This window comes from Brassica napus, chromosome C3 (assembly GCF_020379485.1).
Source record: "Brassica napus cultivar Da-Ae chromosome C3, Da-Ae, whole genome shotgun sequence".
NCBI classification, from domain to species: Eukaryota; Viridiplantae; Streptophyta; class Magnoliopsida; order Brassicales; family Brassicaceae; genus Brassica; species Brassica napus.
This window is the reverse complement of record NC_063446.1, coordinates 10,856,417-10,879,896: the sequence shown is the minus strand read 5'-3', so window position 1 is coordinate 10,879,896 and position 23,480 is coordinate 10,856,417. Positions and strand designations below refer to the sequence as shown.

The 23,480-nt window shown below is 37.5% G+C and overlaps 4 protein-coding genes across 4 annotated transcripts; all 4 read right to left on the bottom strand.

The window, feature by feature from the left end:
- Positions 1-3,104: 3,104 nt before the first annotated feature.
- LOC106404189 lies at positions 3,105-3,833 on the bottom strand. The gene is made up of 2 exons (XM_013844928.2): positions 3,347-3,833; positions 3,105-3,232 (listed from the first exon to the last, which is right to left on the bottom strand). Exons 1-2 carry the CDS (start codon positions 3,831-3,833, stop codon positions 3,105-3,107), a joined length of 615 nt encoding a protein of 204 aa, XP_013700382.2.
- Positions 3,834-6,098: 2,265 nt separating this feature from the next.
- Positions 6,099-7,874, bottom strand: LOC106405469 (pentatricopeptide repeat-containing protein At2g34370, mitochondrial). The gene has a single exon (XM_048752478.1). It carries the CDS (start codon positions 7,853-7,855, stop codon positions 6,434-6,436), a length of 1,422 nt encoding a protein of 473 aa, XP_048608435.1. The 5' UTR covers positions 7,856-7,874; the 3' UTR covers positions 6,099-6,433.
- A 123-nt stretch (positions 7,875-7,997) lies between these two features.
- LOC106406560 (protein DETOXIFICATION 15) lies at positions 7,998-13,273 on the bottom strand. Its single transcript, XM_048752477.1, has 8 exons — positions 12,780-13,273; positions 9,793-10,337; positions 9,289-9,375; positions 9,121-9,177; positions 8,748-8,986; positions 8,463-8,581; positions 8,283-8,369; positions 7,998-8,176 (listed from the first exon to the last, which is right to left on the bottom strand). Exons 1-8 carry the CDS (start codon positions 13,032-13,034, stop codon positions 8,102-8,104), a joined length of 1,464 nt encoding a protein of 487 aa, XP_048608434.1. The 5' UTR covers positions 13,035-13,273; the 3' UTR covers positions 7,998-8,101.
- Positions 13,274-15,365: 2,092 nt separating this feature from the next.
- On the bottom strand, positions 15,366-22,087 carry LOC106405912 (RRP12-like protein). Its single transcript, XM_013846470.3, has 18 exons — positions 21,937-22,087; positions 20,639-21,715; positions 20,266-20,523; positions 20,071-20,162; positions 19,372-19,581; positions 18,895-19,296; positions 18,621-18,796; positions 18,445-18,538; positions 18,269-18,325; positions 17,871-17,999; positions 17,682-17,750; positions 17,487-17,600; positions 17,211-17,372; positions 16,942-17,070; positions 16,585-16,686; positions 16,418-16,497; positions 16,189-16,329; positions 15,366-16,113 (listed from the first exon to the last, which is right to left on the bottom strand). Exons 2-18 carry the CDS (start codon positions 21,669-21,671, stop codon positions 15,525-15,527), a joined length of 3,837 nt encoding a protein of 1,278 aa, XP_013701924.1. The 5' UTR covers positions 21,672-21,715; positions 21,937-22,087; the 3' UTR covers positions 15,366-15,524.
- Positions 22,088-23,480: the final 1,393 nt, after the last annotated feature.

The window sequence follows — 23,480 nt, the reverse complement described above, 5'->3', positions numbered from 1 at the left end:
TCCGAGATCGGTTGTTCCTTGCAGATATCTGAACAGATGTTTTATTCCGTTCCAGTGTCTAAGTGTCGGACATGAACTGAATCTAGACAGTAAACTCACGGCAAAACTAATGTCCGGTCTTGTATGGCTAGCCAAATACATTAAGGCTCCAATGGCACTTAGATAAGGTATTTCCGGCCCGAGCATATCCTCGTCCGGCTTCTTTGGTCCGAATGGATCCATCTCAAGGTCTAAGGACCTCACGACCATAGGACTTGACAAGGAATGAGCCTTGTCCATATTAAACTGCTTGAGTATTTTTTTTGTATATGTCTTTTGATGCACAAGGATTCCATTATCCACATACTCAAATTGCAGTCCCAAACAGAACTTAGTTTTTCCTAAGTCTTTCATTTCGAATTCTTTCTTTAGACTTTCGACCGTTTGGGAAATCTCTCCAGGGGTTCCAATCACATTCAGGTCGTCCACATAGACAGACATAATCACGAAGCCCTTGCTGTCAAATCTCTTTATAAAGATACATGGACTTATTGGATTGTTCTTATAACCTTCTTTCATTAGGTACTCTGATAATCTGTTGTACCACATTCGACCTGATTGTTTCAAACCGTATAAGGCTTTATTCAGCTTAATACAATGCTGTTCTCGAGAACCTTTCTTATCTTTGAGCTCAATACCCTCTGGAACTCTCATATGAATTTCATTATCCAGTGGACCGTACAGATACGCAGTTACTACATCCATTAGGTGCAGATCAAGCTTCTCTTTCACGGCCAGACTGATCAAGTATCGTAATGTAGTTGCGTCCACCACAGGGGAATAAGTTTCCTCATAATCTATTCCTGGTCTCTGTGAGAATCCTTGTGCTACAAGCCGTGCTTTGTATCTCACTACTTCTCCTTTCTCATTTCTCTTTCTCACAAAGACCCATTTGTATCCCACTGGTTTGACATCTCTAGGTGTCACGGTTATAGGGCCAAAAACGCCTCTTTTCTTTAATGATTCTAACTCCATGTTTATAGCTTCTTTCCATTTGGTCCAATCTGATCTTTGCATGCATTCATATATGGACGTGGGTTCTAGATCCTCATCTTTTTCCATGATCTCAAGTGCTACTTTATAAGCAAAAATATCATCGACGTCGATATCATTTATGTTCCATTTCATTCCAGACATTATATGATTTATAGAGATCTCTTGATTGTCCGGCCCTTGTGTTCCATGAAGTTCAGCATCCCGAACCCCATCATTTGGAATGGTTGGATCATTTGGCATGGCCGGCTCACTTGGCTCGACCGTCTGGGTCGGCTCGGCCGGTCCATCAATGTTCTGGACGGTTTCCTTGATGCTCTCGGATCCAGCACCTCTCTTGGACTTCTGAGGCTGTTTATCTTTGGAACCAATAGGTCTACCACGTTTGAGACGTTGTTTAGACTCTGTAGCCACTTGTCCTTGTCCCTTCTGGACGTCTATTCGTATTGGTGCATTACAAGCCGGGATATACGATTTTGTCACTCGATTTGGGTCAGCAAATGAATCTGGCAACTGATTAGCTAGCTTTTGAAGATGTATAATCTTTTGAACTTCCATATCACATTCTTTAGTCCGAGGATCTTGCCAAGATATTGATGGTCGAGACCATTCGATTTCTTTGCTCAACCGGCCGTTATCTCCCCTAAGGTCGGATATGTGGACTCATCAAACTGTGAGTCTGCGTATCTGGCCTTAGACAAATCACCGGTTGTTGGCTCTAGATACTTTATAATGCTCGGGGAGTCATATCCTACGTATATTCCCATCCTTCTTTGTGGTCCCATTTTCGTTCTCTGTGGTGGAGCAATTGGAACGTAGACGGCACATCCAAATGTTTTGATGTGGGACACGTCTGGCTCATGACCCGTGAGTAACTGGGATGGTGAATATCTATGCTCACTGGATGGCCTGATGCGAATCAGTTCTGCTGCATGTAATACGGCATGTCCCCATGCTGATACCGGGAGCTGAGACCGCATGAGCAATGGTCTGGCTATCAGCTGGATACGTTTAATGAACGATTCGGCCAAGCCGTTCTGCGTATGTACATGTGCCATGGAGTGTTCTACACTTACCCCCATGGACATACAATAGTCATTAAACGTCTGGGACGTAAACTCACCAGCACTGTCTAGATGTATAGTCTTTAAAAGGAAGTCTGGAAAGTGTGCTCTCAGTTTTATTATCTAAGCAAGCAGGCGTGCAAATGCCAAATTCCGTGTGGACAGTAGACAGACATGCGACCATCTGGTCGATGCATCAATCAGGACCATGAAATACCGAAATGTCCCACTAGGTGGGTGTATTGGTCCACATATGTCTCCCTGAATCCTTTCCAGAAAATTTATGATCTCTTTATTGACTTTGGCTGGTGATGGCCTGGTTATGAGTTTCCCTTGTGCACATGCTGCACATGTGAGATTGTATGGGACAACTCCTTTGAACGTGTGCCCTTGTGAGTTCATCATCAACTTTCGCATCATGTTAGTACCGGGATGGCCAAGCCGGTTATGCCATAAGGTGAAATTGTCGCAGGCATTAGCCTCGATCATACTGACCTTTGCATAGTATAGGCCAGTAGACATTGCAGGTAAGGTTTCTAGGATCCTTTTATAGCCTTTGGTGATCGAAATTATGTTAAGGAATTTTTTATTTCCTTCTTCCCATGTTTCAAGATGGAAACCGTTCAATCTTATATCTTTGAAACTCAATAGGCTCCTTTTAGAGCTCGAGGAATACAAGGCATTTTTGATCTCTAGATGAGTGCCTTTAGGCATCAATACATAAGCCTGGCTGTGACCTTCAATCAGGCCGGCTACACCTGCAATGGTGTGTACGTTTGCACTTGTCATTGTGAGATTTAAGAAATATCTTTTATCTCTAGGTATTGTATGACTTGTGCCACTATCCACCACGAGTATGCTCATTTCGTCATTCATTTCTATAAATAGGATTTCATTTCTCAGAGACTTCAAAACTTTTATTTATTAAAGTTGCAGAACACCGAAATTAAAAACACCAAATCAATCATAAAACAATCATAAAGCAATAAAAACAAGTCGTATCGAAAATTAGTCTTTGAGACAATCAGAAGTGTCAAAATCCATCAGGTCGTCATTTGCAACATCGAATTCTTTATCAGCCTCATAACCGGAATCATGGACCATATGAGCCTCCGGGTTCTTGTCCTTAAGACTCTCTTGGTAGAGCTCACATAAGTGCTTAGGAGTTCTACAATTCTTGGCCCAATGGTTGCTCATCCCACATCTGTGACAAACGGATTTGGTCGAGTAAGATGGTTTGGATATATTGCCTCGACCTCGTCCATAACCACCTCGGCCACGGCCGGTATTGGAACCACGACCACGGTTATTGTGGTTTCCTTTCCGGTCGGCCAAGTACCTATCTCGACCGTTCGAGTAATTGTCACGGTTTCTGTATCCACCACGGCCTTTGCCGTGTGATCTCTTATCATTCTGGATGTAATTGCACTCGTTGGGATTTTTCTTTTCAACTTCATTGGCCTCTGGTAATGGGGCAGATCCGACAGGTCTAGCTTCACTGTTCTTCATCAGGAGCTCATTGTTTGCCTCGGCAAGTAGCAGGCACGAGATCATATCAGTGTATGTGGCGAAGCCTTTCATTCGGTACTGCTGCTGCAAGATTATGTTTGAGGAATGAAACGTAGAGAATGTTTTCTCAAGTAACTCTTCTTCGGTTACTACTTCACCACAAAGTCTCAGCATCGAGACCGTCTTAAACAAGACCGAATTGTACTCATCCACTGACTTATAATCCATGAATCTTAGATTCTTCCAGTCATTTCTGGCCTTTGGGAGTAGCACCGTTTTCTGGTGATCATATCTATGCTGTAAAGCATCCCAAAGCTCTAGTGGATTTTCCATCGTAATGTACCGATCTTTTAGACCTTCAATGAGGTGATGGCGTATAATGCTTATAGCCCTGTACCGATTCTTATCGGTCTCATTGTTGCCCTTGATGATTGTATCACCAAGTCCTTTTGACCTTAAGCTGATCTTTGTATCTAGCGCCCACTGCAAGTAATTATCTTCGGAGAGATTAAGGGCTACGTAGTCTCTATTTGAGATTTTCGACATCTGAATCACATTATCATTTCAATTTAGGTTCACAATGTGATCATGTGGCCGCATGGTATAACAAGCTCGGCCACAAACTTGTCTTACGCATCTATGAGAAAACAATCAATCTAATCGACCATGGTACGAACAAACAAGCCACACGGCTAGGTAGACAAGCAATAGGATCTGACGTGTAAAACTAATTGACCATGGTGCGTACAATCCTAATATTTGATTCTATATGTACCAGGGAGATTAAGGCCACACGGCCATATTTATTTCAATGCAATTAGATTCGAATTCATATGTTTTCTACATGCTGGTCGATTTCATTAAACAGTATGAATGCAATTCAATTCAGATTTATATGTAATGCAAACAACCTTAGCAATTTGATTTATGAATTTTAGGGTTTCAACTTTAAAACTAAGGCTGCCGGTTTTAATTAAAGGTTTCAAGGCCTTTAGGATTCAAGTTCTAGATCAGATTACTTCAATCAATCTAACAATCCTAAAACCTCAAATCAACAAACAATTCAATCAATTAAAATCGAATTCAGTCCTTTAGGGTTTAGGGTTTCGATTCCAAAACTTAGGGTTTCTCAAAATCAAATCAGGAACAATCAATTCAAGTTCTAAGAAATCGATTTCTATCTTTCTAGTTAGGAGATTGCCGATTTTTAATCTTGTAGGTTTTTAGGGTTTTGATCAAGATCAAAGTTTCCATAATAATGGATTAGGGTTTCTGATCAATCTAGGTTCTCAGATTAAGTTATACCTTTGTTTGTAGCGGTTTAGAACCGGACCACCTTTAGAGAGAGAGAGAGAGGACGAACGGATGCAATCGTGTCGCGGATGGGACGATCGCGGGCTGGAGGCGTCTCGGCTGCGAGCTGCGCGGAGATCGGGTCGTCTTGGGTGCGATCGCGTGTTCGGGTATGGATGCGAGCTGGACGGGTTCTTCTGAGCTGAGAACGTGATCTGAGAATGTCTAGGATTCAAGAGGGATCAACTGAGTTCTTGATTGAACTAAGAACGTGATTAGGGTTTTAGGTGTGGTCGCCGGTTTTGGCTTTTAGGGTTGAGAGGTTTCGATTTGTCTCAGAGATCTAGAGACGATCGTGCTGATAACGTGTTGTAAAAGAATGGGGAATTGTTTGTGTATTATTAATGAACAAGTTCCTTATATAAGGATTACAAAGTATAGGAAAAAAGAAATTATCCAAAACCTAATACAACATGAAATAGGAAAAGATCTAAAACAAATAAATGGAAAACATCCTAGATCCAAGGTCGGCCGACTCTCTCTCCTCTTGGGCGCCGACTCTCTCTCCTCTTGGACACGGCTGGGCCTTGTCTTGGTCTTGGTTATGGACCATCCACTTAATGATTTATAACAACCATCACTTTTGTTTCATTATGCTTTTCGTCTACCGTTACAGTAACCTATGATTTATAGTCAACCCGGCGCCTCACCGTCCAGATTTGAAGTATTGTTGATGAAACCTGTTTTTTTTTTATTTTTTCTCTTTGCTGTCTACTCAGACCTGTTATTGGAATGACCAGAAATTTGAAGAAAGCTCTTCTTGGAATGAAAGCTGTGTACTACCATATTCATTCGTCTTTTATGCCAGTGGAAGTACCGATATTACAAAGACACTTGGTGTCACGTACTTGAACCTAAAGTGAAGATCCTCGTCTCACAAATCGGATGGTTCAACAACAACATAACTTTGCTACATTAATTAGTATCATCTCTTTGAAGTATTTTATTATCTTCTTTTGCGTTTCCATAAGAATATCTCTTCTGCAAGTCATTTTTGATTTGTGAATTGAAATATTGACACTGAACTTATTTCTAACCGATGTAATAAACCAATGTGATCTGGGAAAAGAACATTAGGGATGTTATTTTCTCTGACGCTGAGATCGGTGGTTGCGTCAAGAAACTACAACTATTCCCATGGCAAATCCACGGCTGAAGGAAAAAAGTCTGCTTCTTTTTTTAGCCGCTGCGGCAACAAAAATGGATAAATCTGACGCTAAAAATAGTTGCGTTGGTGGTCTCTGCATTTTCTGTCTTCGGAATTTGTTGGCGTCTGATGTTTTTCTCAAAACACGTTCAATTTCCTTTCGTTGTAGTATATTTATTTTGACGCAACCGCCGATCTCAGCGTCTTGTAAAAGAACAGGGCTAATAATTCTCTTAAAACATATATTAAATGAAGGACGGAAGAAAAAATCTCTAACAAGCTGAGTAAAATCACCATTTGATGTTGAGGACATGAAGGGTTTAAGAGATCACCAGTAATCTTGGCATGAGCAGACCCCGTTTTTGAAATGATGGAATCGTTTCGAACCTCGTGTCACCAGTTCTCTCCCTGTTATCAATGTCAACATCTTACATGTCTCATGTCCATCATGACAGATACGCATACTTTGCATAACACATACACGACCACGAGGCTTTGTGTTAAGGAAGCTGTGAGCAAAGGCTAGCTTGTCGCTTCTAAAAAGAAGTTGTTCCCCTTTATCCTCGTCTTCAGCTCCATCAATATTAACCAACCTAATCGCGGGGACAAAACCCATCTCTAGCATATGCACTTTCAAACTCTTCAGTAGAGGAACAGTTTCACTACACTCTAGTTTTGAAGTGTCTCCTGCTTTAAACTCATGCGTACGGCGCCCAATCTTTTCAGGATATAGTCTCCGTTTCAATTCTCTCATCATCTCATTCGTGGAGTCTGATGCTCTCTCTGCTACAAGACCTTCCTTGTTCATCCTTGTGGCATCAAGTTTCTGCACTAACTCAGCTAACCTATCTCCCAGCTCTACATCTCCATGAACCCAACAAAGATTCATCAGTGTTTCCCACACTTCAACGCTTGGCTCCACCGTCATTGTCTCAACGAACTCCAATGCCTCTTCTAAATGACCACATGCTGCTAACATCTCCGTTAAGCTCACGTAATCTTCCATGGAGGGGATGATCCCATAGTCTTTGTACATAGATTCAAAATGTAGCAACCCTTCGTTACTGTCCCCTAGTGAAGCACACACAAAGAAGACCGCTTTGAATATCTCCTTGTCAGGTTTGTTTCCTTCCTCTTTGAACCGTGTGAACATATCAATCGCGAGCTCACCGTCTCCGTTCCTAGCTAAGGCTCTCATCATAACGCACCAAGTCTCTGAGTTTCTCTCAGACATCTCCTTGAACACGTTTAAGGCGTCTTCAGTGGATTCACAATCACAATACATTTTGAGTATAGTGTTGTGAGATGCAACATTTAAAGGAGTTGAAACCGAACCATTGATGAAGTCATGAACGACCTTAGCTTCTTCCAAAACCGCTGTTTCGCCACATAGTTTGGCTAACCCTAGAAGCCTAGGCAAGTCAACAACGTACCCTTTGTTCTTTAAGATCTGGACAGCTTCCACAGCTTCTAATACTCTCCCTTCTTTACACAGAGCATCCAAAGTTTCAACCGTTACAGATCCATGATCATCACTAGCATGGGAAGAAACTCTTTTACATTGAACAAATATTTGACTTTGCTGCCATGTGGGTCGTGTGAAGACGTCTCTAAGAGACGAAGTGGTGATCTTTGTGGTAAGATCATGAGACTGACCTCGAGAACTGAAGCAACGGCTTGAAATCTGCGTCCCCCACCTAAAGTAGGGCGTTGAGAATCTAACTATTCGGCTGCACGTTTTTCTCATCATTGCAAATTGCAATATTAATGATTCAGAAACCCTGAGAACAAAGCGACGGCTTTTGCAAATACAAAGAACATTGTAAAAGCCCTAGAAAGTAAAAAAATTATCACATGTGAAAAGCTCATAACAGATCATTAGCAAACAGAAATATCACAAACAATCTTTTTTTTTTTTTTCTAATATTTTGTTACAAAATATGATATAATGGTCCCAACTTTTTCTCAGTTACATATAGCATATTCCATTTAGCTCTCAGAATACAATAATTGACTCATTCTCGGCTGCATGATCCTTGGCACCTTCAGCTCTGCTTGTAGCTTTCTTGACCTATGGGTTACATAAACCAAGAATCACTAAAAACGTGAGCAATAACTGTCACAAGTCACATTCCAAAGGCATAGAATGAAAATAATAATAATACAGCTTTTTATACCTCTTCTTCCCAATTTGTGAAAAAGGTGATGACGGAAAGAGATACACCTTGGATGACGAGTGCACATATGATTCCCAGCCAAAGCCCCTTTTTATATTTACATTTTTATGATATATGGTTAACCCTTGAAATTGTTTGATCAAAAAGAAGAGAGAATTTTAATTCGTTTATGGAATTTACCCGACCACCGAGGTGAAAGTGAAAACCAAGTAACAAGCCTAACGGGACTCCCACAAAATAATATGATCCAAGATTGACAAAAGCTCCTATCTTCTGCCATCCACATCCTCTAGCAACCCCTTTTACAATAAACCAAAAAAATCAGCATGACAAATATGATATTAACCGGTCTAAACCAAATTCCAAAACAGGAATGATGCTTGTAGTTGTAGGCTGGTGTTTGCCTTTTACTTGCAAACAAAAAAAACTTCAACGTACAAAAAGTTTTTGAGTGGAGAATATAACCTGAAAAAACACTTTGGACGCTGTCTAGTAAGTGGCCTATGGCGAGAATCGGCATCATCGAGGCTACATATGTGACTACTTTCGGGTCACTACTGTATGCAAATCCCCATATCTTCCTTATCAGTATCATAACCGAACCAACTAGTGTACTTTCTAAGATTGCAATGCTCAAGACCACACGAACCGAACGCTTAGCCACTTTTGCGTTCCCCGCTCCTAACTCATTTGACACCCTTGTGCTGCGGATTTCAGAGGACAATTCAATGATAATAATGTTATGATAATAAAGTTAAGGTTATGCTGAATCTCTATGCAACATCCATATATAAAGTAACAGACGGGTCCTTCCATCCTTGGTTACTGGTGTACCGACCTTGCAGCACCACCGAGGCCAAATGGGATCATCCAGATTGTTCCTGATGTATTAAGGCTGCAAAAAAGATTATTACTAGTTCAGTGATCATAACCATGAATAACTAAAGGTTTTTTTCTGAATGATATATGAGGAAGAGAACAGTTTAAAACAAAATTTGATACTTACCATATTGATAGGACAGAAGTTTCTAAAACTGGGTTCGGAAGAAGTCCTGACGAGAGAACCAAAAGTTCAAAGGACCACATCTCTAAGCTGCTCAAACAACATAACCTCAAATAAATATGCTTTTAATGGATACTAATTTTTGACAAAATAAAATGGATACTAATTAAGCAGGAGTTATTGTTTTGTGTATTTTCTTGGATTTGTAAATCTATTACTCGTTTTATTTTAAAATCATGTGTTCTTAGTTTAATGATTTATAAATCCTAACTTAAATCATATATTATTCAATGGATTTGATTTCACCATGAATTTGAGTGAGTTGAGAAATTCATATTAAGAGAAGGAATTTTTTGATATCAAATCTCACTAGGTTTAGCCTAATTTTATCTCTACGTTGGAATAGCATATTAATCCTTTCGTCTCAATGAATCTATTTTATACAAACCTTGTTTCTCACGTCACCTCCAATAAATAATTAGCGTAAGCATTTTCTTTTAGACTTACCAAACCATAAGTGCAGAGGGAATAGCTAGCTTCATAAAAGGTATGATATCGCGTAGAGCCTCCTTAGAGAAACCAGTCCAGGTCAGTGAGCAAGAAGGCGAAAACTTGACATAACATGCCAAGAGAATGACATTAAGCCAATACGAGATCGAATTGGCCACAGCAGCTCCTCTAAACCCTAAACCAGATTTCAACACCAAGACCCAACAGAGGATCACATGAAGACAAGTAGTGACTCCAGAACATAAAACCACAGGAAACACATTGTTCTGCGCCTGCAAAAACCTGTTGATACATTGAAGAAGACCATAGGCGAAGATGCTAGGGATCATGAACTTTGCATAGGAGCCAGAGAGGTATGCAATGGATTTGTCTAGGCCGAAGAAGACAAGGAAATGCTCTGTGTTGGCCCAAACGATGGAGAGAGGAATAGAGTAGAGTGTAAGAACAAACATTGCTCTTTGCATCTGTATGCCTAACATTCCGTACATTTTTCCTCCATATGACTGGCCACAAACTGTGTCCAAAGCACTTGCCGTTCCAATCTGTACAGAGGTGAATAGTTTTCTTATGATTTGATTCTTGCTTTACAAGTAAGCGTGAACGCAATTGTCACTATCATTAATTCAGATTTGAATATGGAATATTGATGTCATTCACTTTCACTGTTAGATGTAGGGTAGCAAAAAATAAAGTAAAATTTAAGCAATTCAATTATATGAAAATGATAATGTTTTTTTTTGTAGCTACTGAATAGTCGCATCAAAGAATCAAATATGCATACGCAACTTGTAAATTCAGACATGGTGTCGTGGTCAAAAAAATTCAGACAAGGTGGCTTGACAACTACATCTTAGCTGGATTTTATATTATTTATCACTATTTTGGTTCTCATTTCAGATATATATTAGTATTGTTTTGTTAATAAACACACGTGATCGGTTTGGGGTCTGGAGCTAGATATGGTTTAGGTGATCAGATCAAGATCACGGGTGAACAGACTTGGACTGGAACTTGATAACGTTAGCCAACTTAAGCGGCCAGATTAATTTAGAAGTATTTTGAAAAATTGATCTAAAAACCTTAAGTTTGCTATCACGTTTCAACATAATTATTACTTAAATACTTTATCTGTTTCATAATGTGTTGTTTACACATATTAAATATTGTTATATTTATCTTTAATTAATATATTATTTTGTTGGGTTTTGTTAATTAGTGAATTAGAAATAAAAATAAAAATAAAAATCTTTTTTTTATTTAAATATATGCGCTGGAAATGTAGAATGGCAGTGTTCTAAAAAAATACTTTAAGCGTCTACTTAAGCGGCACCTAGACACTAGACCATATAGTACCGTGGTGATTATCTTCTAAACCATCTAGACAATTATAATATTATTTATTATTCATAAATCACAGTAGTTAATATATTATTGTATGATCTTATAAAAGTCAAATGATGTGAATTTATTATTTGTAAATAATGATACCTAATATAAAATATTATATATTTTTAATATTTTGTTATTATTTATCAAAGTATAAACCGTCTAAATATATATAAACGCTTTATTAATCATAGACACTAGGTGTTGAATCATTGTCCACTCTCGCCTAACATTTTTTAACGCTATTTATAGTAAAACAATTTTTTTAAAAAATAATTGATATTTAATATTTAATATTTTCTTGACGTCAATTGATATTTAATAATTAACTAGATTAAGATTCGCACTTTGCGCGGAATGAATATTGTATATACATAAAATTTTATGTAATATTATTTATTTGTGTTTTTTTAATTTATATTAAATTCGTGAGAGAACAGTGACTTTTACATATATAAATAAATAGGTGCGGACATATAGATCAAAATAATTATTGTTATTTACGATCATTTTATGGTAAATAAATTTAAATAATTATTTTTATATTTTATATTGTTTATCATTAAATTTAAATGATATGAACATCAATGTATAGTATTTTTTTTTTTAATATGAATATTTATTAAATAAAAATTTCCTATTAACATGGTTTTATGATCATTTTTATTTTTGATAACAAAAAAAATTGAAATATTGATAACAAAATTTTCAATATGAAACTTTTATTATTTTTATTAATTTATAATCATTTTTACAAATTCAATGAAAATTTTGAAACTAAAATATTAAATTCTTAGTATTTGTTCAATAAAAAGTTTGAAATTTAAATATTTTTGCATTTATATAATATATAATTTAATTTAAACGATATTTGTATATATGTATATATATATTTAATCTAATATTTATTAAATAAGACATCTTACTCATATAATTTTATGAACATGTGTATCTTGGTATATATAAAAATTAAATCACTGATCACTTTTTTTAAAAGATTACTAATTTGTATTCTTTTTCAAAAATTTAAAATATACCATATATTGAAAAATCGAAATTTTTATTATTTAGTTAATTTTATTGTCTAATTTATTCTTATGATATTAATATAAAACAAAAATGATAGAGGAAGTATAAATTATTATCAAATCTTTATTATTTAAAATCATTAATTATCATATATATGTTGATCAAATTAGGTAATTCCGTATGTTCTATTTAAGGAAATAATAAATAATATTTTTATATTAATAATTAATTATATGATTAGTTTAATAAAAAATATACTATATATTTAGATAGACCAACTTATTTTCTAAGGATTTTGAAATTGATTCTCGTGATGACAGGTGTCATGGTTCAAAGATTTTAATGTTTTTCTTTTAATACATAGGGATAGTATGAAACAGATGGATTAGTCACTGAATACTATCTGTACTTTTGGACATTGCTAAATATGGTATCATTAAATGCATGTGGACTACAGGAATATTCAGTGTGTTATGAAAAAAAATTTGTTGTGACAGGATTGAATAAACTAGATATGGCTATAGCCTATAGCTTGAGATTAGATTTCAAATAGAAAACATAAAACTTACCAGGAAGCTGAAGCCGGTGACGGAGGCGAAGGATGTGGCAACGGAGGCGGCTGAGAGAGGAAGAGAGCCAAGATGTCCGACGAACATGACTGAGATTACTTGCAGACAAAACTGAAGAAGACTCACTGCGATGAGTGGACCCGCAAGCCATAGCTGTTTCTTCACTTCTACCTTTATACCATTACTACTACTCTTCTCGTTTTCTCCGATGAGAGGCCATGACAACGTCAAGACCTCGTCTCTCTCCGACTGCATTATTGCTTTGTTGCAAAGAATGTAGAGTCTAGCTAGATAGAAAACAGAAATACCAGTTTCTCTGATCACTGTCTTAAACTTTTCGGTTTTGTGTTTTGTTTGGTATCTCTACTAGTGTGTGTATGTGGCTGTGTTTTCCTTATTTCTCTTAAGGTTTATATAGACAATTATATTTGACCTATGTGTGTATGTCCTAGTACAGTGGAAACCTCCACAAAAGTTTATAGGGAGATGAGCCTACCTCAGTGTGTATCGGCGCCATGGTGGAATCTTTTTAACAATGCAGTTTCAAATTATTTCTAAGAACATGATTAACGCTTTTTTTTTTGTCTGACTAAAAAAAAAGAAACAAAACTGAAAGATGAATCAATCGCATGCCGCCATGTATCAGTGGAGTCTGCAAACAGTGCAATAACCAAATTAAACTCGGTCCTTATAGAAGACGCCGAAGACACAATTTTTATAAAAACAGTAGAACTCACCCCTTAAGAACTAAATTAAGAACCACCGTTAATTATGTTCTAAGCGTTGTTAAAAAAAATATCAACAATATATTTACAACAATTACAATATAGTTTTAAAAGTTAGTCTACCTAATATATATATATATATATACACACATATATAACTAGGCTTTTAAAATTAATGGTACTAAATTTAAATTTGGAAACAATTAAATTTTAAAGTTTTGGGCCCTATTTTTTTTATTTAACAATCGAAACTGAAATTGTGTTCGACCATTCAATTTGCATATGCGAAAACGCGACCATGTTTCTATTATCAATCAAATTAAATTAAGTCATTAATGACGACTTAGGATTAGAAAAAAAAATTGTATTTTTGAAAAGCAAGTATTGATAATACTAAAGTCAAATTATTTATTATTATATATTGGTGATTTAATTATTGGAAGTAACAGGCCAATGTAATATATATATATATGCACGCATGTTTTCATATTGCATGTAGTTAATCTAGTGTTTCTGCCAATGTACGAAACACAATAGAAAACAACATGTTCGGATTAGGGTATTAGCTGACACTACTTCGGCACATGAGTGTTCAAGTTCAAGTTAAATCCATCAAGGGACTCTATATAACATTCGTTCTCATCGATAATATAACAGAGATACATAACAATCTTAGATATTTTGGCATATTCAAAAACACAATGATTATGTTCATTGGTCAAGCTCGCTGGCTGGCGTTTTTTTCACTATAGCAAATGCATGTGGTATGCAAATAAAAAGTAGCTTACAAGTGTGTGCTTATGTCGGCTGTAAAAAAACGCTGAGACAATATTTGTTTCACTCGTTTGAGTCTAATGTGTTGCACATTTTACATGCGTGAAAGTTTGAGTCGAATTGAGAAGAAAAGAAAAGATCAAAGAAACAGCTACTACATAACTAAGCCCTTGGTCAAAAAAAAAAACAGCTACTACATAATTAAAATTTTCTTAAATAACTAATTTTGATTAAAACATAGGGTACAGACTTTTTGGAACAGTTGATTGATGGCGAGAGGTCGCCAACAAAAATAGACTTAAACAAAATAATGAGCTGAGCAGTGTGTGGACTGAAATTGATCCGCCTATGATATAATCATATATTCTTTTGTCAACCATATAATCATATATTTATTCATGAAACCAATGTATTCTGAAATAATGACATAAAATATGAAATAATGATTTTTCGAAAATCAATTAGTAACTTGCCTAATCCGAAATAATGATTTTTTCGAAAATCAATTAGCTACATTACTCTCTCCCATCTAAGCCAAAACTTGTACTAGTTCATACTATGCAGATTCTGCAGTGACCAATAAAAATATATTAAAGTAGACCTCAATATCTTGTTAATTAGGGTGTTCAGTGTTTAAGAGATGTCACAAAAACTCATCAAATCAAGACTAGAGTTATGATGGAGTTCTGAAACCATGGTTCTTTACAAGCCAGTTCTGAAACTTCAAAAGAGGGCAGGAATAGACTCTATTAACTCATTCTCAATTAGAATTTCACAGACTTAATGAAGCAATCATTATACAAAAGATTATTTGGTTTAAATACAATTTTGCATTAAATTAAAAAGGTGTTACAAAAAAATCCATGGAAGGCAGTAGAGGCTGTTTCAACCATACAGAGATATCAGTCATCACATCACGTATCAATGCTGTTTAAACCAGTCATTGCTATAGAACAAAACCGTGTGTCATTTTCAGCTGTCATTGATTACTTTATTTTGTTATTTTCTACTAGAACTAATGGCATGTGATGGTTTCATTATGCTAACAAGTTGATATTTTAACTACTCTGGATGAGATGGGATCAAATGGCAAACAATCTGAAACCAACTCATGAGATTTTTTCACTAGCTGTAACACTAGTAAATGGACAAAATGGCATTTCAAGTTTCAGAAAGTGAAGACTGAAATAAAATACAATCCTTCTTCTAATACCTTAAACATAGTGAGAAGCTTACCGCCACTTGTTCACTTGCTTTTCTTCTTCCCAGCCGATTTCTTATGACCACTCCTCTTGAATTTTTGGAACTTAGTGGCAGCAAGTGCTTCCGCACTGCTCTTGCCTTCCAACCTCTTTGTCAGCTTAACCACGCTAGACATACCTCTGACCGCAACCGCACGCTGATCCGGTCTACGGCTCATCATCTTGCGATCAAGTGGCCAATACGCATACGGTTCAAGCTTATCTTTCCTCTTAAGATCTCCACTTGCCTTTTTGCTTGCGTACTCTTTGCCTGTGTAAGCGTACCCTGACTCTGATGTCTTCATCCGCTTCTGGTTCTTCTTGGATGTGTTTGCAGAGAAACGGCTACCTTTGCTGCTCTTGGCATCAGAATCTGGATCGGAGATTTCCTTTCTTTTACCTTTCCCTCCTTCTTGGATGATTAGCCGTCCTTCCTCATCAAACTCTGCTTCTTCGTCTGAGTCAGCTTTCCGTTTTTTGCGAAGCTCACTTGATCGAAGAGCTGATCTTGTTTTGTATCGATCCATTAAGTCAAGTGGTTCATCATCTGACTCGTTAACTTCAAGATGACTCTGCCTCTGACTCTTCTTTGATCTGTAATACGTCACTATCAGGTTCTGTAATGTATATACCAAAGCACAGAGACCACAAGATTATATAATAACCAACCTCAAAGCAGATGCTTTAGATTTCAACAAAGAGGAAGCCTTGCTACGGCCATGCGTCTCCCCATCCATGTAGTCTCCATCGCTGTCCTCGTCTTCATCATCAAAATCAGAAAATATCTTGGTATCATTCCACCGGCTGACCCTGTAAGACAAATCAAGAACATGCATTACTTGACCACTCAGAAACTTCTATGAGATTATTTATCAGTCAACTGAGTTGGGAAAGGTACTTTGATGAAGTTTCTTTTGAATGCTGTGATCTACTCATCTCAGAGGCAGCTGCATATTTTTTCTCTTTACGCTCCTTGACCTGAGATAAAACCAAGAAAAGATTTATGGATGGCATACATAACCCATATACTAAACTCTAGACAACTTTTAAGAACTGTTAGCAAACCTTTCGGATGTTTGTCAGGAGCTTCATATGTTCTTCAGGCATCACAGACTTAACAGCCTCCGTGCCACATTTCTTGATTAGCATCTCCAATAGAAGCCTCACCTATTTTACCAAACATTACTCTTTAGGAAAGGACAAGAGTCCGCCAAAAAATATACTAATATCTATATGTATGCTTGCCGCTAAGCAACAAAATTAATGTCCTGGCAAGTGCTCAGCATGTGCAAGTGTGTTAGTCTGTGTGCGTGTGAAAGAAGGCAAAGTGGCGAAAATGACAAAATTCAAACTCTAGGCACCAAACATGTTATCTTGGGCATTTTGCGGTTAAAAGGGAATAAGAAAGAGCGGTAAACATACCTTCGCTTTGAAAAGGTTTTTGGTTCCTTCAGGCCATTTCAGCAAGCCTTCGACCATGCTCTTTAAGTTTGCGTGTAGTCCTTCAACGGGTGACTTAGCCACCAACACCTTCAACAAACCTAAATTTGCCTGTTTTCAAGAATAAATTGGATGTAGACTTCAGAAAAAGGAAAACACATCGCTGTCTCATTAATAACCAAATGAGATAAATGGATAACTCGCAGCAACATAAAGTTGTGGCCATTTGAAAGGGAAGATAGAAAACTAACTTTTGTGATTTCCTTATTTCTTCTTTGGAGGAGAAGAAATGTTGAAGGAAGCAAATTGTAAGCACTAGCAATGAGATCAGAGAACTCATATGTCAAACGAGCTACTCCCTTAACAGCAGCACTAATCATCTGAGGTTTTTCTCCAGCCAAGCAACCAACCACCTGTGACAGTTTATAGCAGAGGTGAACAAAACCAACCTTGACGCAAAAAAAAACAAAAAACAAAGATCCTGAAAAAAATGTTGCAGTGACTTATTAGGATTAGATTAAACATACCAAATTGAAGTAACCATGTAGTTTCTCATTGTCTCCACCGTTTTCCTCGTCTGCATATGCATGCCCAATCTGAACAAGTACGTCATAGGCTCTGCTTCTTGTTTTTTTATTCACCTCCAGAAACAGCAGCGACTTGAATAATGATTCTTGCACAATTATAGTTTGTCACAAACAGTTTCAAGCAATGTTTAGTACCTCTTTTAAAGCAAGTATAACTTCGGGTAGAAATGAAGAAACAATGTCCTTTCTCGCCTTCAAATCATCCTGTACGGCGAAAAATCATGAGCATCTAAACGAGAAACTGAATGTAGTTCTAAAATTAAAACCTACATCTCTAACGTATTGCCAAATGGCACATAAAGCTAAAAAGGTTTAGATTCTTACAGTCTTTGATGCATGAGCCAACAGGAAGTACAAACAATCAAGTTTATGGCGCTTGGCAGAGACGTGGCATATATTGTGCATCAGCTCAAGCAACTCCTCGAGATGTTTTGAAACAAATCCATCAGAACTCTGGCAACAGAAACATTTGTATCACCGACATTAGTCTATATATACATATTTAAAAAGCGAACGCTAAAGTTTTAACGGTTTTCATAAAGAAACAGCACCAGTATAGGGGTCATAACCTATTGTTAGTCATCTACTATGTAACATGAAGTAAATATAATATACTGATGGCGTATGAACCGCATCCTAGCAATGAAACTTACATGCTTAAGCGAGAATAAAATTAGTCAGCTATGCAGTAATGAAATCTTAAGGCAAAGGAAGCACAATACCTTCAAGATAACTGAAAGAACTTTGTACGCTTTCTTTTGAATTTTGCCCTTGGGATCCTGCAGTTTAAGATCCACATCAGCATATACCACTCATCCACTCAATTAACCAAACTCATCTTCATGTAGTAGAAGGATAAATCACAGCCACATCCAGAAAAACAAATCAGTTTACAAACCTGCATTGCAGGCTTCAGAGAACTGAATACAGTATCTACTTCTTGACCATCCAAACCAGGTAAAAGAGAAACTAGCAGATCAAACAACCTTGCCCTGAAATGAAATAACAGATTATAGAGTCAACTCTGGCTCAGTTGCAACTAGTAAACCAGAAACACAAGTTAAGTAACAGTACCTAAGGTTGGAAGAAGAATTTTTGTCTGCGATATTATCCACGTCCATCCCACTAGCAGAGCTTTCATCTTGTGCAATAGCAGTTTTAGTAGCCTCTAAAAGCTCTCGCAGTGTCTTGAAGAGTAGCTTTGAAACAGTCTTTTTCTCCGCAATGGACGCCAAGTTCCCTATCGCAGACTGAATGAAAAGACATTGAAGTTATTATCAATAACTTTTATGATGTATCCTCCTTTAAATATAAGTCTAGTAACCAGCCCTTTGGAGTTGTTAGTTACCTGAACAGAACCGCCATCATCTTTGCTAGATTCATGAAATATCCTTGATAAAACATCCAATAACTTAGGAGCACACGACCGCAGAACTTTCAAATTAGCTGCCGCAATGTCTGAATTATAACGACCACTAGCTCGTACCATAGCAGGACTTGCATCACTGACAGGCATTTCTTTACCCTCCACAACTTCCTTATTTTGTTGAATTAGGATATTCAAACTGGCGCATATAATTCCACGAGTTTCAGCCTGTGATTGAAGAGCTCCACACAGTATTCGCCCCAGATCCGCAAAACTCTCCGCTGTATCCACAGGATAGTTGCAAAATGAAGGTAACATAGCCCATAATGAATATACAAGAGAGTCCACACTCCTAGAAGCTGAAGTAAGACCTTGTAGCTTGAGCTGCCATAACAAACAATTAGCAGCATTAGCGAGAAATAAAGATAATAAAAAAATCAAAGGCAAGACAAAAATTACCTGTTGAGCTTTCTGGCTCATTGTTTCGATCATTCTAGAGATGTACTCTGTGAAGAAACTTAGCCGTCCTCCCACAGTATACTGCTTCAGGATTGGGAAGAGCCAAACGTTTACCTCAGACAGATCACTCGCCTCAAGGTTTAAACGCACAATGTTTAAAAATGTTTCAGGTCCCATAGCACCAAGGGCTGATCCTACACACTCATGCAACTGGGGACAGCCAACAAAGATAACATCAGTCAAACAAACAGTCAGGAAAGTACAAGACGTGACTACAATACGAAAGTTCTAATACATTGACATGTTGCTATCATCTTATATCGTAGTTAACTAATGAGAGCATTCTCACGTTACAAGTTCTGTATAGATATTTTGTATATCGAATTTCTGTACCAACAGCATAAGAGCTATCACCACTAAGTCAATACAGAACAAAAAAGATCAAGCATTTTGAGACTTTGCAGAAAAGTTAACACAGCCCAATATCTATTGACCTAGTTGCATATGCTTACAGCTTTTCATTTCCTTCCACAACTTACCATATAGGTGAACTATTAGGTAAAAAAAAAGTATACTTAGGCCCAACGATGAAGCCACGTTAACAGATCATAAAGGACATCACTATCTCAACTACTTTTACTGTAATCTAGAACCCCAGCAAATAGTCATTAGGCTCCAGGACTAGAATAGTAGAGTTACCTGCTTCGTATAAGGAAAGTCTTCATCAGGTAAATCTTTCATATCTGATAAGTCCTCCAGGGTCTTCCTCATAAAGTATGAAGCATCTTCGCCTGAAAATTGCGTGAGAGGATTAGCACATGAACAACTACTAGAAAATAAAAGAAAAAACTTCAACACGAGAGAAGTGACAAGACAGAGAATAGCAAAAGTTACCTAATTTATCGAACATGGTCGAAACTACTTGAAAAGCCATGTCCCAGACTGCATGGTACTTGTAATCAAGCAAGCTTTCAACTGTTGCACACAGTTTTTCAATGACTGTTGGACTAGACTTCCTTGCCTCCAAGTTTGAATTCCGGATCCCGTTGACGCTTTCTCTGATCAAACTCTCATCGATGCACGAGTTTATCAAACTCTTCAACGCATCTGTTGCTGCAAAGATTGCCTCCTCGTGTTCAGATGCAATAATATCTGCCAAAAAAAGAAGCACAAAGAGCAACGCAACAGTAAGATAAACCGCATTCGCAAAGTAAGCAGTATCTCTCAGCAATTCTGAAACCAAAAAGGAGCAGATACAACAGCATACCTTTCAGACCATTGAACACACCAGGAAGCTTAACCACGCAAATATCTCTATTAAGGTTAAAAGCCCTCATCATCCCAACTTTCAGCAAACGTGCTGTGGAGGTCATAGCATCAGCAGATGTTTCAGGCGCCGAGAACAGAACAGCAGCATGATACAACACTTCCACCAGCGCCTCAACAGGAACCTCAGAGGCTGTGTTGAGACAAAGCGCATTCAAAGAGTCTATCACCGGCCTTGCAATAAACGCATCGCGCGTAATCAGCAGTATCTTAAACCCATCAATCACAGTAGCAATATGCTTTTTGGACATCAAGGCCAAGCACTCTTTTAGAGCGCTGAGAATGTAGAGCACTTGCTGAGCTCCTTCAGCAGAACGCGCTTCAGATTTATGAGCGAGGTCTAAATATTTTTGGAACAGTTCTGCAATGGTGCCACTGAGTGATTGCCATGCCTTTGTACCAGAGGACTTCACCAGGACATCACGGAGACAGGAGCTCGCTAGCTTTCTCACCTTTCCATCTGAATGAGTAACGAAGTTCAGCAAAATGCTGTAGGACTCAGAGACTTCGTTCCCTGACATTGACTCAACGGTAGTGAGGAGATGAACCAAACACTTCAACGCCGAGACCAAGCACTCAGGAGTTGCTGATCTCAGACGCAGAACGCTGAGGACGAGACGCAAAGCCAAACCGTTCCTCTTCAGCACTCCGGCTGAGACTTTAGGGAACACAAGGGAGAGGATGACAACGTGTGGCTGGACGACATCCAGAGATGGCTCAGAATCTGAAGACAAGAGGCTGTCTAGGGAGCTACACGTGGCGGCGAAGTAAGCCACAGGTGTTTGACTGTGGTTACCTTCCGCTAGAGTCTTTGACAGCTCCTCGATTACAGCGGATAGATGTTTATGGTCTGGTCGTTTTGACTGAGATAAGCGAGAGAGCATGAACTCCCCAAAGTCTTGAGAAACAGGCAGGTCTGGTTCTGAGTGTGGGAGGTACATGTTGGTTTCAACGTCAAGACACAATGGCTCCATAACTAGGTTCTGTCTGCTTCCAAGAGTAAGCAGCTTCCGAGATTCTGATGAGATGGGCAACAATAAAAGTCAAAACTTTCAATGCAATTTTTTTGTGATTGTACCCAATCAAAAGCTGAAAGCATAGAGAGTGAAGCTGAATGGGTCCAGGAGAGTAAGCAAGTAAACGAAACAGGTAGAGAGAATAAAGCTTCGAACTTTACACTGAGTCCAAGTAAAGAGAGACACAGAAGTAGAACCGGACAATGTTTGTCGAGATTCTAACCTGAACGTAGCGGAGAAGACCCTTCGTGGAGCTTGTTTGCTTGAAGATTGATGACTGCACAAGTCTGTTGTTTGCGGCAATGAAAGGAGTAGTCTTCTTTTAGGGTTTAAGATTTTATTATTTCGAAGCGGTTTAGATAAGGATTGCGCTTCAACCGGTCAAACCGATCGATACGGTCTACGCTTCTTTTGTCACGGTCTACGTTTTTTGTGTCAATATCAAGAGAATTGAGTTAGAAAAACTTCAATAACCATTTTTTAGTTTTTGTTAAAAAATAGCTTATAAAATTAGAAAGTAAAAATATATTTAAATACATTTATACCATAGAGACCTAATCTAGATTTAGAATAATTCAGAGTTAGACGATAGAATTTCAAATTTTTAAAAATTAAAAATTAAAATTAAAGTTTTCAAAATAAAAAATTATTTTGATCATTTTTTTTTTGATAACTATTTTGTGACAAATTTTAAAAAATGTTATTTGACAAAATAAAATTACCGACAAATTAATAGATACAATTTTTAAAAAAAATTCTAATATACTATAATATATTATATATTTTTGGCATGCTATAGTATATTTTTTTGAGCTAATTTGGTTAAAAACAACGGAAGATAAAGAAATTGAGTGGATGCCAGATACAGTAAAACATAAGATTACGTGGACTAGGTTGGTGAAAGTAAAAGACGATAATGACCTTTTCAATTGTCGAATCTGCTTCCTGAGAGTAGGGGTGTAGGCTTACTAGCTGGCAACATAAATTTAATTAGATATGCTTTTTTTTTTTTTTTTGAACGAAAAATTTAATTAGATATGCTAAGATTACGAAAGATACGGTGAAGAACCCTGTTCGGAACTACGCTAGGCGCTAGTCGAGCGGCCATCACGGGCCTAGCGAGTTACCAAAAAATCGGAGAATAAGCGGGATATACGCGGAGATTAGTTTTGAACATTGTTTTCAATTTTATAATAAGTGTATTTATTATTAACTTACTTACGTGAAAAACATCAATTGTTGATGTAGCCTAGTGGAAATTTTCCATGTTTGTGTCGGCAAGGTGAGGAGTTCGATGACTAGTAAGCGTGTTTTGCTTTTTGCAAACCTTTTTACAGAGCCGCCATGCTTTCTTTCTCTGATTTCTTCCATTATTTTTGTGTTTTTCTTTCTGAAATCAATTCGAAGGTTTAACATGTATGATCCGATTTCAAGCTTTCAAACCTCAAAAATGTGAATAATATTAGTGACTCCGATTTAATGGCCGCCTACGTTGAAATCGCGACGCTTCACCACCGCCGAGCGCTTCTCCAGCCGAGTAATCGCATGTGCGGCTGCGTTTTAGAACCATATCGTTAATCTGTCTCGTTTAACGAAATAGGCACAGTGCTATTCTCAAGAGGCTCCCCATCCACAATCTCTAAAACAAACGGCGCTTTTGGATAGTGAATCCAGGGAATGATTTGCCTCCTCTACATACAATAATTCGTGTGAATAATTTGTATTGTTTTCGAAACTAAGCATCTATAAGTAGGGAGTAAACTATTA

Coding starts and splice junctions, on each gene's coding strand:
- LOC106405469 (XM_048752478.1), bottom strand. CDS start 7,855: ATGATGAGAAAAACGTGCAGCCGAATAGTTAGATTCTCAACGCCCTAC.
- LOC106404189 (XM_013844928.2), bottom strand. CDS start 3,833: ATGGATTATAAGTCAGTGGATGAGTACAATTCGGTCTTGTTTAAGACG. Junction 3,233..3,346: donor TGGTTATGGACGAGGTCGAG/GCAATATATCCA, acceptor AGCTCTACCAAG/AGAGTCTTAAGGACAAGAAC.
- LOC106405912 (XM_013846470.3), bottom strand. CDS start 21,671: ATGGAGCCATTGTGTCTTGACGTTGAAACCAACATGTACCTCCCACAC. Junction 19,582..20,070: donor ACTTTCCTTATACGAAGCAG/GTAACTCTACTA, acceptor GGCTGTCCCCAG/TTGCATGAGTGTGTAGGATC. Junction 18,326..18,444: donor CTCTGAAGCCTGCAATGCAG/GTTTGTAAACTG, acceptor CTTAAACTGCAG/GATCCCAAGGGCAAAATTCA.
- LOC106406560 (XM_048752477.1), bottom strand. CDS start 13,034: ATGCAGTCGGAGAGAGACGAGGTCTTGACGTTGTCATGGCCTCTCATC. Junction 10,338..12,779: donor TCACCGGCTTCAGCTTCCTG/GTAAGTTTTATG, acceptor ACCTCTGTACAG/ATTGGAACGGCAAGTGCTTT. Junction 9,178..9,288: donor ACTTCTGTCCTATCAATATG/GTAAGTATCAAA, acceptor TCTTTTTTGCAG/CCTTAATACATCAGGAACAA.